Raw genomic sequence first — 15588 nt, 5'->3', positions numbered from 1 at the left:
CTATGGAACAATTTTTGAGAAAGATTAATAAATGAGAACAATTTACTATCTTCAAATGACTGGGACACTCTAAGCTTAGGGAATTAGTAGTTACGCAGTACAGTAGTAGAAACCAGTCAGAAGACTATCGACAGAATTCAATTCTATCACAAGCTAAAGTAATCATTAAAACTAATGGTAAATTATCTAATTATTGTTTAATGCTGATCCAACAAAAAATTAGAAAAACACGGTTCTTCCATCAATTACACTCTTGGTATCTAGAAAAACTAAATTGTTAGATTTCTTTTCTCTTTTAGAGCAGATGTTATATACAGATATACTATATGTAATCACTTTAGCTTGACATAACGAGGCCTATAGGCTGCTGTTTGGCCATGAAAATTCAATTTTAATTATGATAAGTTTCAATCACACACAATTTAATATTCGATATTTCATTTGGTTAGTTTGTTGTGACTGCAAAAATATCAGTAATTATTATCATTGAGCGTAATAGTTTACTAATGCTTACTGGTCAAGACATGGTAAGGAAATATTGCTGAGATATACCATAATATGCCAATATCTACCCTAAGCCTAACACTGTAACTTGTACCAAAATAATGAATGTGTGCAAAAGTTGAATTCTTCTCAGAATAACCCATATTTCTATGCCCTAGTGGATCCTCATAGTGCCATCATAGACATCATAGAGGAGGGTCCCTGAATGTAGTGTAAGGAGAACCATTCGTCTGACTGAATTGCAGTACTGCAGGTGAATTGTACAGCCAGCTGAAGCTTCCTCAGGGATTTCCTGGATTAGTAATAGTCTTATCTATAAAAAGAGTCATGCGGAGACAACCCCTTTAACCTTTTGTTTTTCTGTCAACATAGCTGGACAAGGGATTGTTTTTGTGGAGCATGTTGTGGGTTTGAATGGCACCATACACTTTAACATATAATGTAATGAAAAAGGGAGATAAAAGTCAGGAAAAAAAAAAATCAGCGTGGACAATGGTTTCTATTTTTTTTTCCTTAATTTATTAAGCATTTATGTGACCTGCTAACATGACACTTTGGATCAGAATGATTGCAATAATACCAAATGTTAGGGGTCGAGTTCCCGCCTCTGCACAGGGGGAAATCTCGGGCCATCTCCGCTGCGGTCTCCCATCCTTCTCCTGCCGCAGTGGAGCCTGCTCAGCGGAGAAGTCGGTCCCAGCGTCTTGCTCAGTCTGACTCTGTACAAAGAGTTACTGCTGCTTTTCCTGCTTCTGCCATTGAAGTCAGTGTTGGGCAGCGGCGAGCAGACGCTTCTAGGACTAAGTCCTGCTTTTCTCGTTCTGAGCATGCCCAGAGTAAGATCTCTCAGTGGAGATCGAGGGTCACATGTTCAGAAACTGCAGTCAAATCTATTGGTCCTTCTAGGAAGGTCCTGTAGGTGCGCAGGCTCTGTAGCAGCCTCTCATTGGTCCTTCTAGGAAGGTCCTGTACGTGCTGCAACTATTTAAGGCTCGCATGGCCGTGCGACCATGCGCTAGTATCTTTCTAAGTTATGTGCTTTGCGCCAGTGTGGTCATGTGAGTTTGTGTTCAGGGACCCGGCTGAAATAAGCCCCTAGAATGCTGGCACCTCTGGCGAGGAGTTTTGTGTGCATGCATGACCACTGACTGCTCTCATTTCGGTAGTTAGCCTGTGCCTCTGTGAAGTCTAACAGGACACAGAGCTTTGCTTTCACGGCTACTCTGTGAAACTAACAGAGCTAGTTCATACTGCCATATAGTGCCGCCATTTGCTAGCAGCAGGTTCTCCTGCACGGTGGACCCCAAGCTGCGAACGCATCTATTTCAATAAAACATTTATATTTACTCGGTGTGTTCCGCTAGCCCTAACACCAAACTTGCAAAGTTTTTGTTATGCTTGTGGTTGAAAAAAAAATCTGAACGTTGTAAAAAATAAATTGGTTTGTGTCAGTGTCACTGTTTTCTGAGACCCATAACTTTCTCTTTTTCTGCTGATTTAGCTGTGTGAAGACTGTTTTTGGGGGGCTGTTAGGGCTAACGGAACACACCAAGTAATACAGAGCTTGATACAAGGTACGTTCCCAACCCAGGGTCCACCGTGCAGAGATACTTGCTGCAAAGTAATGGCGGATGGACACTGAGCTCACACGTGGGTTAAACGTCACCCCCTGTGAAATGTAAGCGACCTCTGTTGCCTCACAGAGTCGCGCTGTACACAGAAACTAATACCCTAACTAAGGGTTGTGCTTGCTCTGGAACTCTTCTGTGCTAACCGCACACATGAAGGAACCAGATGCTATGCCAAGGCTAATTTCCCCCTCTGACGCTAGCTGCCTGCCTGCGTGTACAGCCCCGAAGCTAATCAGGCTCACTCCACATATATACTGAGTGGTAGAGTATCCACTGGCAACAGCCAAACACAAATGATACTAGCGCATGGCCGTGCGGCCATGCGAACCTTTTATAGTTGTAGCTCTCCAGGACCTTCCTAGTGGACCAATAGGAGCTGCTACATGACCTGAGCGTGTGACCACCGACCTCCAATGAGAGGTCCTCCCTTGGGCCTGCTCAGAAGGAGAAAAGCAGGACTTAGTCCCAGGAGCGCTGAACAGTACTGGTTATAATGGCTGAACCTGGAAGGGCAGCAGTAACCAAACGTGAAGTATCTGTCTGAGCCAGGTGCCGGGACCGACGTCTCTGCTGAGCAGGCTCCACTGCGGCTGGAGAAGAATAGGAGACCACAGCGGAGGTGGTTCGAGATTCCCCCTGTGCAGCGTCAGGAACTCGACACCTAACAGCGGCAAGCTGTAACTTTTATTGATATTGTGTTGGGGTACATACAATGTTTTGAAAGTTTTTTATTACTTTTCTGGGAAGGTGTGGGATCCACAATTTTTACATTTTGATTTTTTTTTCTGTACATAGTTTACCATATGTTTTGGGGTTTTTTCTTTCATAATATTGACTTTTTACAGAAGTGTCAATTCCAAACATGTTTTTTCCCATTTCTTTATTTTTTGAGTTGGTAAGTTGGGGGTGATTTAAGTATATATATATATTTTTATTTTTTTTTGTTTTTGTTTTTAATGTTTTCAAGAAACATTTAATAATTAATTTTCAATTAATTTTGTAGTCCCCTTAGGAAACTTGAATCAGCAATCATTTCATTGATTGTACTATATACTGCAATACTATGGTTTTGCAGTAAATATCACAGTTGAAGTTTTTCTACAAAGTCCACCCATACGTTGGGCTTTATAGGAGGACTGAGCAGAGTTTCCAACCATCCAGAAATTCCAGTACAGTCTGTGAAAATAGGGCACTTTTTTGCCCTTTACATAAAAAAATATAATGAATCCCTTATTTTTTTGAAGCTGAAGAAACTTACACAGATTATTTTGACTGTAATTATCATCATTTTACAGTGAATGTAGCTGATGTCTTCATATCCGAATTATTGGCTATAGACATGTATCACTTATAATAATGATTTATTATGGTTTTGGAAAGGTGTCTGTAAAAGTTATTGTCTGTCCGTAATTTTTTGATAAGCTGTCCAGGAAAAATAAAAAGTCAAGTTGGCAACCCTGGGACTGACATGGCTGTGATGCGGGCCTTCATAAGGTCCTCGAATGCCGTGGTAACCTATCTGCACCCTATGACTACTTCATGGGGGGGAAATGGGAGCTGGTACATGCGCACACCAGCAACCAAACCATTTAAATGCTTCTGTCAAAGATTAACAGCAGCATGTAAATAGTTAACAGCAACAATCAGAACTAGCTCAGTTCCCCACTGTTAGAGGCATGTCCTGCCTGTATAACACACCAATCAACTGTCTTATGGAGAGCAGGCTCAGCTCCTGCACCTGATCCATACACCCTGAGAAGGATATAATTACATTCATGTGTGAAAAGCAGTTAATAATTTTCCATGATAAACCCTGATCAAGTCATTGTGGACCTCAATGTTGATAATAGATTGGTTACCATCGAGCTTTGGAATAATTTGTATCGCTGTGATGAGCGAGGCTATACTGTACTTTTCATTGAAATATTAATCTTTCTTTGAATATTTATGTTAGGACTCAGTTAAATAACAGATTGCAATTATACTGCTACATTATCATCACTGAACTATATTTATCTGTTGGGGACAAATCAAGTTTTAATTATTATCAGTATTCATAATACGGGGCACGTTACAGCAGACGCTAGGCAGCAGCTTAATTACTACCAGCCAGTTTCTGAGAGGTCCCTTAAATATGAGCCTTTCTTTATTCATTACATTATTGAATACTCTCGGGAGATTTAAACATGCTTCTAATTTTTACTAAGACTAACAATTCACAGGAACACTGAGGTCATTTTTTTTTCTGTTTTGTATAATAGTTGTTAAGTGAAAAAAAAAATGAAAGTTGCGTCGAACGTAAACCAGATGGAATGGTACAAAATCGTCTTAGCATCTCTAATAGGAAGCACAGTAAGGCTGTAATAGATTTTGCAAATTGCAAACAAAATGCTTTGTTTACATTACTGTCAATAACGCTAAAGCTTCAACCGGAGACGCAAAGACATATGTTTATAGTAAAGCCCAAAATGTAGAACCCCATTTTTAGAGTTCAGATTTGTCTTTACATATGAGTTTCATTGCTGTATGCAAGGATGTATTGAAGGGTTTCCTTAAGAAGAGGATTGTGTCGTAAAAAGACGTTGACTCTTCGAGGATTCCTGGTGTGATTTTCATGATCAGGTAGCATGAGCAAGCAAACTGTTACTGCAACATACGCCTTCCTTTAGTCTGCATAATTCACATGCCGTAAAATTAGCTATGGCTGCATGACTCAATAGCAACACCTCATTATTTTATTATTCAGTATTTATTCCAGTGTTTGACGCCTCATGAAATTGCTGCTAATGTGTTATAGAAGGGCAAGTCTGACACAAGTGGGAACAATTTTATTCCCTACGCATTCCTTCCTGCTGGTATGTCCTTCCCTCCCTTGCTAGAAGTAGCTAGAGTAAATACTTAATTTGCTTCAATTATAATCCTGTCCTGCTAAATTAGAAGCTGCAGGGATATTGAAAGGCAGAATTACACTTAGGAGCTGACAAATCCTCAGAGCCCAAAAAACTGATGTCTCTTTCTGGAGCTACTGTAATTCCATTACTTTTATGTCAAGTCAATCTAGCCACTTAATCTTTATTGGTGCTTTCACACTCTTTGTGGTGTTCCTTCATGGTCAGTTTGATGAAAGTATCTTGGGATTAATTAGTAGGTTACTCCCAAGGATCACTGAAGTCTCAATTATCTTAACTTATCTGAACTTTTTGGATTATATCCTTGTAGTAGCACCACGATGACATTTTCTACCCATTATTTCAAAACTCATGGATTTGATTCTGAAGCCAAGACCCAAGACAATAAGAGGCTATGAAGATTCAAGCAGAAATTATCATATAAAAAAAAATCCAAAAGACTCTTACAGATTGTAGTAAATTAATGGCCATATAAAATGTTACCCTTTCAAGTGATGAATGAAATATTGGTATTTGAGTGGTATTTCCTGATGAAGAAGTCGGTTAGACTTTGAAACGCATTGAATAAACCACCATCCTTTATGTGATACACCTTTGAACTTTCAGTTATTTGGCAGCGCGGACCATATCCACATAAACTCTTTCATCCATATATAGTATGGTCACTTGCTGACCCGTGGATCTGCTGCAGCAGATATTTCTTGGTATGCTATATCAATAGCGCTATCTGGTGAGTAGAATCTAATTATATTCACTCACTCTATATTGAATAAGACCCTATTTGAACTGATCTCTCCAGCAGTTTTTCGTTTGACCATTTCAATTGGGCATATAGATATATTAGAGGGGTGTCTTCCAGTCATGATTTCTTTCTGTAAGGGCTCGTGTAGGCGACCATATTTTTGGCCCGATGTAATGTTATTCAGTGGGGCCATGCATATGTCCAATTTTTCCTTGGACCAAGTCTGTCTAAGAAAATAAAATAGCAGCACGCACAATTTGCATCCGATATTTGGATCACACTCGGCAATGCAAGTCAATGAGTCCATGCAAAATGTTGTACTACATTTGGATGACAACTGAGTGCAGTCCCATTTTCTTTCACTGACAGAATGGATAATTTTTTTTGCTCCATCTTCTCATCATCTGAGAAAATCGGATCGCACTATGATCACACTCTGATTACACTCTGATCAGAATTTGAGCATTGTATGTTTTGCATAACCAGACCGATTTTCTCAGATCAGAGAAAATACTGTTGTGTGACCATGGCCTAAGTCAGAGTGGAGAGCTACCTGTAAATAGTGGTCTCTCTCTCTGGTAAATTCGGCTCATCCATGTTTTGTATGACCAACCATTCATTTAAATAATCGTAAGTAATATTACATTTTTCCAGCAGTGGCCACCAGAATGAAAAAAAAAATACCCATTGGCAGTTTCCTTGCTGATTACTTATAATCTTGAAAATATGGTAACAAATTGCAAGCTTTCGAGGCTACTCAGGCCTCTTCAACAGGCATAGACTAAAAGAAATTCTGAAGAATCTCATCACATATTTATACACAACACAGCACAGAACTGTCATTATGTGAGAGTGATAAACAGTTGTGTCCACTCGTAAATATTGGAAAGTTCCTAGATAAGGAGTGAATGTTTTGCTGTCCTCTGATTGGGGTCTGGTACTGTTATGATGCCCTATAAGGTCTGAGTGCAAATTCCTTAATTGATGTAAAAAGACACATTCATTCCTGCACTAAGTGTGTCAAAGGTTGGTTGTCATAAATTCATACTCCGAGATTCTCCTGTCTCTCTGAGATTTGAAGTTACCTTTCAATACAAAAATATTTAGAATTGAGAGTGGTTGATACCTTTTAATGGCTAACTGAAAAGATGGTAACAAATTGAAAGCTTTCGAGATTACACAGGTCTCTTCATCAGGCAAAGACTAAAAGAAATTCTGAAGAATCACATATTTATGCACAACACAGCACAGAGAAAAAAAAAAGGAAAAACCATGGATAAGACAGGTGACATGAAGCAGAATTACCATGAGTGATAAACAGTTATGTCCATAAATATTGGGCCAGTTCTTAGATAAGGATTGCTTTATTGTCCTCTGATTGGGGTCTGGTTCTGTTGTGATGACCCCTCATAGTCTGAGGAGCAAGTTCCTTAGTTGATGTAAAAAGACATAAATCCATGCAACACATTCATTCCTGCAGTGAGACTGTCAAAGGTCGTCATCAGTTTATATTCACATACTCTTCTCTCTCTGAAATTTGAAGTTACCTTTTAACACAAGTAATTTCATGTCCATAATGTTATGATTTGGGAGACAAAAATGTATTGCCACAGATAGATCCATTCTTTTTTCTCTTATTGTGTGGCGGTGAGAATTCATTTTTGTTCTAAGCTTTTGCCCTGTCTCCCCCACATACAGACCCCCAGTTGGACATTTAGTACAAATAATTAGGTACACTACATTAGATGTGATGCAGCTGAAAGTACCTGGTATCTTGTAGCCCTGATGTGAATTGGGGATCTTTATCTTGCCCGTGGTCATTATAAATGGACAGGTTTTACATTTTTTCTGGTTGCAAGGAAATGTTCCTGCAGCTGTTGGAGAGGACAGCGAGCTTCTGACAATGATACTTCTTAGATTTGGGGGCTGCCTATAACACAGTAGTGGGGGTCTGGAAAAATGAATTGTAATCAGGCATCTTTTTGTAGTAAAGGTTGTAATTTCTGTGCAGCTCCCCTTAGCACCTCCAGATTTGGATTGTAGGTGACTACTAGAGGTACCCGGTTATTTTCTTCTTTAGCTTTGTAATGTAGCAGGTGATTCCTTGATATTCTGGTGGCTCTTGTGATCTGGTTTTCAATTGTTCCTGAATGGTAACCCTGATTCAAAAAGGCCTTTCTGAGGCGACCAAGGTGTTCATCTCTATCCATGGGGTTGGAACATATACGATTGTATCTGATGGCTTGGCTGTAGACAATAGAGTTTTTTATGTGTTTTGGATGGAAACTGTCCCATTTAAGGTATGTTGGATGGTCGATTGGCTTCTGATACAGGGATGTCTCTATTTCATTGTTCTGCATCTTAGTGAAAGTGTCCAAAAAGTTAATTTCAGTACAGGAGTAGTTGAGTGTCAAGTTGATGGTAGGATGAGATTGATTAAACTGTTCATGGAACGTCTTTAGCTGTGGCTCAGACTCCGTCCAGATGATTAAAATATCAATGTAGCAGTAGTAGGCCAGAGACCTGATGGGACATGAGGACAAAAAGTCGCTTTCTAGCTTGGCCATGAAAAGATTTGCATACTGTGGGGCCATTTTACTTCCCATTGCTGTGCCAGTCTCCTGTAGATAGATCATGTTGTCAAATTCAAAGTAATTGCGGGTGAGGATGAATTTTATAAGTTTCACCACAGAGTCTGCATCGGTCCCTGTGTTTTCCATGAAGAATTTGCAGGCATTTAATCCATCCTGGTGTGGGATATTAGAGTACAAAGATTCCACATCTGTGGTGGCCAGGAAGGTTCCTTCTGGTAGAGGACCTATTGCTGATAGTTTATTCAGTCGGTCAGTTGTGTCCTGAATGAAGCTGGGTGTATTCCTTACCATTGGTTTAAGAACACCCTCTACCCATCCAGATACCTGCTCAGTAAGGGTGCCCACACATGAAATAATTGGTCTTCCTGGATTTCCAGATTTGTGGATTTTGGGAAGCGTGTAGAATGTCCCTATTCTTGGACTTTCTGGTATCAGTTCATTGGCACTTATGGATTCGTCAGGCAGACAAGATACCAGCTTGCTACTGTGTTTTAGGCAGCCCCCAAATCTAAGAAGTATCATTGTCAGAAGTTCGCTGTCCTCTCCAACAGCTGCAGGAACCTTTCCTTGCAACCAGAAAAAATATAAAACCTGTCCATTTATAATGACCACGGACAAGATTAAGATCCCCAATTCACATCAGGACTACAAGATACCAGGTACTTTCAGCTGCTTCACTTCTAATGTGGTGTACCTAATTATATGTAGTAAATTTCCAACTGGGAGTCTGTATGTTGGGGAGACAGGGCAGAAACTGAGAACAAGGATAAATTCTCACTGCCACACAAAAAAAGAAAAAAGAATAGATCTACCTGTGGCCAAACATTTCTGTATGTCTGGTCATAGCACCATGGACCTGAAATTACTTGTACTGAAAAGTAACTTCAAATCTCAGAGAGACAGGAGAATCTCGGAGTATGAATTTGTGACAACCAACCTTTGACACACTTAGTGCAGGAATGAATGTGTCGCATGGATTTATGTCTTTTTCAATTAAGGAATTTGCCCTCAGACCTTATGGGGCATCATAACAGTACCAGACCCCAATCATAGGACAGCAAAACATTAAATCCTTATCTAGGAACTTTCCAATATATATGGACACAACTGTTTATCACTCTCCCATAATGACAGCTCTGTGCTGTGTTGTGAATGAATATGTGATTCTTCAGAATTTCTTTTAGTCTATGCCTGATGAAGAGACCTGAGTAGTCTTGAAAGCTTGCAATTTGTTACCATCTTTTCAGTTAGCCATTAAAAGGTATCAACCACTGAGGACTCTCAATTCTAATTTTTTTTTATCAACTGGCTAACACGGTACAAAGATATATATCTTTCCCGTATTATAATCTTGAGAATTTTCTGGAGCAGTTTCTTCTTTACTGACAGCTGATCTTGAAGCTGGCATTAATCTAAAAACATGATGTGTTGTGTGTTATATAGTAGTTTTAATATTTTCTTATTTTAATAAATATAAAAAAACAGTCAATTCTGTAAAATTTCGTTAAACAAAATGCTGGATTCATTTTTCTCATATCTGAAACAATAAAGAATTGAATATAATCCAAAGAACAAATATGGGAGAACATTCAAGCAATAGCAGATAACACTCTCATTATACTGGCTGCGGAAAAGTTTGTAGGATCTCATCTGGAGACGTAAATAAGTTAATACAACGATTGTAATCAATTGGGCCAAATAAAAAAGTGAATAATTTTAGATACACTTCTGTTTAGCACAGGAAGAAACAGTAGGAAAGTATACGTTTGAACGGGTTAGATTTAAGCCACTCTAGGTCTGATTTTAAAAAAAGGGATGGATGACCCCGTTACTGTTGTAAAGGTTGCTTTCTGCTTTGTAAACAATTTGTTACTGTTGTTCTGACTGTATCAGGTGTGAAGAGAGGAATTGCTTGTTATGCTCATTAGTATGCACAGTGAAATCTTTATGTAATCTTCTATTTTTAATGTTTTTCATTTGCATTATTTTCAGGTGTATAAGAAGAAAACTGAAGCTGCCAAAAAGGAGTATCTAAAGCAACTGGCTGCATACCGAGCAAGTCTGGTATCCAAGGTAATGTCAAATATTTACCACCCGTCTTACCGATATTACTTAAATAGCTTCTCAAACTTGTTTCCACAACTTGCTACTTTTTTGAGGTGTGTTATTTTTAACAACTTAGCATTTCTTGAGTGTTTTCGACAATCAGTAAATCAGATCTAGGACTATCAGATCTAGGAAAATATTTCATCTTTCTTCCTTTTGAGTTACACAATATGTGATTACATAAAGGTCATTCGCCTGAATCCTGGCTTCAGATCAGTATGTCGTTTTATCCAAACTGTAGCCATGGTCAGTATCTAAATTATATAACTAAACAATTTCCAATACATTTGAATATGACTTAAAAATGGAAAATCATCCATTTTAGCGTGACCATTTTGTCATTTGCCACAATTTTGTAACACAAGTATAACTCAGAAACAAAGTAGTTCTAGGGAGTTCTGTAACCTACAAATGTAGCTTTACAGTTTTGATAGATTTATTTAAAACTGGACAATTGAAATTAACATTGTTCTGTGATCTTATCGGTTTCTGACAGACATCCTATTCATTTCTGTTACAGTTTTCCTTATCAATTAATTAAAGGGCACCTCTAGTGATCTACAGGGTGGGCCATTTATATGGATACACCTAAATAAAATGGGAATAGTTGGTGATATCAACTTCCTTTTTGTGGCACATTAGTATATGGGAGGAGGAAAACTTTTCAAGATGGGTGGTGACCATGGCAGCCATTTTGAACTCGGCCATTTTGGATCCAACTTTATTTTTCCCAGTGGGAAGAGGGTCATGTGACACATAATAATAATAATAATTTTATTTATATAGCGCCAACATATTCCACAGTGCTTTACAAATTATAGAGGGGACTTGTACAGACAATAGACATCACAGCATAACAGAAATCACAGTTCAAAATAGATACCAAGAGGAATGAGGGCCCTGCTCGCAAGGTTACAAACTATGAGGAAAAGGGGAGACACGAGAGGTGGATGGTAACAATTGCTTTAGTTATTCAGACCAGCCATAGTGTAAGGCTCGGGTGTTCATGTAAAGCTGCATGAACCAGAACTGCCTAAGTATGTAGCAGTACAGACACAGAGGGCTATCAGATCTAGAGAAATATTTCATCTTTCTTCCTTTTGATTTACACAATATGTGATTACATAAAGGTCATTCGCACATCAAACTTATTGAGAATTTCACAAGAAAAACAATGATGTGCTTGGTTTTAACGTAACTTTATTCTTTCATGAGTTATTTACAAGTTTATGACCACTTATAAAATGTGTTCAAAGTGCTGTCCATTGTGCTGGATTGTCAATGCAACCCTCTTCTTCCACTCTTGACACACAGATAGCAACACCGCAGAAGAAATGCTAGCACAGGCTTCCAGCATCCATTGTTTCAGATGCTGGAGTCATCTGAAGGCAATTATCTATGCTGTGAAGATACAAGATGTGCAGTATCTGAAACAGCAGATCCTGGAAGCCTGTGCTAGCATTTCTTCTGTGGTGTTGTTCTTCGGTGTGTCAAGAGTGGGAGAAGAGTGTTGCATTGACAATCCAACACAACAGCACTTGTAAACTTGTAAATAACTCATGAAAGAATAAAGTCTCAATAAGTTTGATGTGTCACATGACCCTCTTCCCATTGAAAACATAAAGTTGGATCCAAAATGGCTGACTTCAAAATGGCCACCATGGTCACCACCCATCTTGATAAGTTTTCCCCCTCCCATATACTAATGCGCCACAAACAGGAAGTTGATATCACCAACCATTCCCATTTAATTTAGTTGTATCCATATAAATGGCCCACCCTGTACATATAAATGTCTTCAGATATGGACCTTAGCATATCTGGTGTGTTAGCTTTATTTGTTTATTTCAATATGGTGCAGGATAAGAGGAAACTTGATTTACAGCAGCCATTTACTCCTGCCTGAGATATTAAAGTCCTGTGATCGCAGCAGCCTGTGCAATGTTTCAAATGATTACATCAAAACAGAAAGGTGCTGCAGAAATGTTTCAAAATCACAATCTTTATTTAAGTATACAAGATACACAAAAAAGGATTTTAAAAAATGGCAGGCGCCAGAAAGGGCTGAAGAGAATTTACTATGGGGCTGCAGAACATATTATATTCAATGGAATACCGATAAAGTAATGTGCACATATTAAAGTTCATTATTAAAGTGTAGTCCACAGTGGGTAACATACAATCCAGTTAGAAAAGTAAAAGCCTAATATAAAAACAGAATGAGCAAATACACTACTGTATATAAAACGTAATAGTGCATGTAATTTACATAGACTCGCTAACCCAGTGTGAGCTTGTTCTTGTACATTGCATGCATACCAACTCATACTCCGACTAATTTTTCTCTATTTTTCAGTTAGAAAAGTAGTTAAATACCACAATTACATGATGTGAATATGGAATCTTGCCAGAGAGTAGCCCAGCACCCCCAACATGCGTTTCACCCAGCTTCGTCAGGGGGTGTTTCGGTTACTTTGCACTGCATATAGGCTTCAGGGCTTCAACTGGTCTAAATGTTTCAAAGAAGCAGATTCTACTATAATATGGAAAAATTTATAATATGCCTTTTAGGAAGATTTATCATGTCTGGGCTACAGATCCACTTTTTCTGTAACATGGCAGACAAAAATAACAGGATTCTCATAGTGAATTAGAGAAAAAAGGAGAAGTTGGCATCAAAAACATCTGATATATGAAGTGAAAACTTCACAAATGTACTGTACATGAGGATTTAAGAGTATGATGAAGGTTTAGTCTTTTACTGGGTGTGTTGTTCTGATGCTATACCCATTACTCTATGGCACTATGTAGTTTTGTAACTAAAAAGTAGAAATTCCGATTATATTCAGCTTGTAATAATGAAGAATAAAAAGTTGCACATTCCCTTTATAAAAAAAAGAAGCTACACATTTATGTAGGCATGTTGCTTTTCTTCATACTATTTAATCTAACAAAGCAAACCATTTATATAGTGCTAAGCTATTTAGCTACATGATTTAGACATCCAGCATTTTACCTGATGCTATTATACTTTATGTAATAGGTGACAAATTGTTTTACTCTTCTGATGAATGCATGTTTACACTGTAGAATACCTAAAACTCATTCATTACTGGACCAGTTCCCTAGAGAAATAACGTATATTCACTCCATAAATTGACCCAGTACAAACTTCACACAAATTCATTAATTGAATTTGTAATGTGCTGCTAACCCCTGGGGGGCTTAGATGAAGATCAATCAAAATTCCGGCCACTGAACATGCAATTTATCATACTAACGATCTTTCCTCTAACCAGAACTAGCAGATTACATTACGTAGCAGTGGCTTTGGTGCTTGTAACATAAGTCAGTTGAGTTAAATTGGGGGTACTTCAAGCAATTTATATGAGACAACATTTACAGAACTATTGTTACTCAATGCAAGACTGTGATCATATAATGAGGAAACAACAGTTCATCTACATTAGCTGTCCTGTCTGCTGTTACCAACCACTTTGGAGTATATATCACATTGAAAGGTGACATAAGGGTTAAATGTACATTGTACCAGATTTTGTCCCTACATTTGCTTTTTTACCTTTTGTTGTTTCTGTGTTATTGATAACAATACTATTTGTACCACAGTAACAACTATATCACAAATAAGTTGAAACAATTTCTATATTTAATTGAAAAGTCTCTCTACACCTTTTTAAAGGGAATGACCAGGACTACGATATTGATGACTTACCTTTAGGATAAATCATCAATATCTGATTGATGGGGGTCCTACCGATCAGCTATAATCAGGTCCCATAGCCGCTAGATGTGCACAGTGTGCAGAGCCGCAGTACCAGAGCGCCGTACACTATATAGTGGTCATTCCCAGGTACTGCAGCTCAATTCCTATGGAAGTGAACCCCTATTAATTTTTAAATGAAGCAATATATGGATAATTAACATTTACTAAGGCTTTTTTAACTCAACAGAATTATATGCATGGAGCCTACTTACAGTTGTAAGAAGAAGTGTTGCCCCCTTCCTGATTCCCTGTTCTTTTGCATGTTTGTCACACTTAAAGGTTTCAGATCACCAAACAAATTTAAATATCAGACAAAGATTACACAAATAAACATAAAGTTCAGTTTTTAAATGAAGGTCTTTATTATTAAGGGAAAAAGAAATCCAAACCTACAGGGTCCTGTGTGACAAAGTGATCCCCCCCCCCCCACCCAGTAAATGTTTCAGATCACCAAACAAATGTAAATATTAGACAAATGTTACACAAGTAAACACAAAATGCAGTTTTTAAATGAAGGTCTTCATTATTAAGGGAAAAAGAAATCCAAACCTACAGTGACAAAGTGATCCCAGCCCCCTCACCCCGTAAAACGTAAATTAACTGTGGTTTATCACATCTTTGGGAAGTTCTGAAATGTAGATGTCTGAACTTTATGAGGTTCCATTTTTATCTGAGGCTAACTAGTGACTCTAAAATGGAATATTATACCTGAATAATATATTTTATGGATTTATTGGAATTGATTTCTGTTGGATTCACTTGGAATCCAACTGAAAAAAATGTATGTCTCCATGTGAAATTGGACACATATGAAAACAGAGTAGTATGTCAAAGAACTATATAGACACCATGTGATGTTTTGTACATCTTAATGTCTTACATTTTTCAGATTACCGTAATTGTTTGTTACTTTTCCAATTACCCATTTGTCTCCATGTTAAAGTGTTAGCAGAATATTAGTGGCTGTGCCTGGTTCTTCAGCTATCTGCAGCTCAGTGCTCCTCAAGTGAATGGGAGTGAGCGGCAGGACCAAGCACAGCCACTACCAACCGTGCATTACAGTCCCTTTAATAGATGAAGACCATAGTGGTCCATTCGGGCTTTTATGGAGTACATAGAGTTCATACGTGGCCACTAGACCAGGGTCCTGAGAATCATTTTGCACATCTTTATTATAGGCCTGAAATCCTTTTAAACCATGACAAGCACCTTAGTCTACGTTCACATTTGCGGTCTGCGCTGCAGCGTCGGGCGCCGCAGCGTCGCCGCATGCGTCATGCGCCCCTATATTTAACATGGGGGCGCATGGACATGCGTC

The 15588-nt window shown here is 38.4% G+C and overlaps 1 protein-coding gene across 2 annotated transcripts in view; it reads left to right on the top strand.

The window, feature by feature from the left end:
* The window catches only part of TOX (thymocyte selection associated high mobility group box), a 382119-nt gene that overhangs the window by 342701 nt on the left and 23830 nt on the right, over positions 1 to 15588 (top strand). For both annotated transcript variants that reach the window (XM_077270538.1, XM_077270537.1), the window contains one exon: positions 10373 to 10453. In XM_077270538.1, the coding sequence (XP_077126653.1) occupies positions 10373 to 10453 (81 nt within the window). The remainder of the gene's footprint in view (positions 1 to 10372; positions 10454 to 15588) is intronic.

This window comes from Ranitomeya variabilis, chromosome 6 (assembly GCF_051348905.1).
Source record: "Ranitomeya variabilis isolate aRanVar5 chromosome 6, aRanVar5.hap1, whole genome shotgun sequence".
NCBI lineage: Eukaryota > Metazoa > Chordata > Amphibia > Anura > Dendrobatidae > Ranitomeya > Ranitomeya variabilis.
Note: the sequence above shows the minus strand (reverse complement) of the source record. Positions and strands in the feature narration are given on the sequence as shown.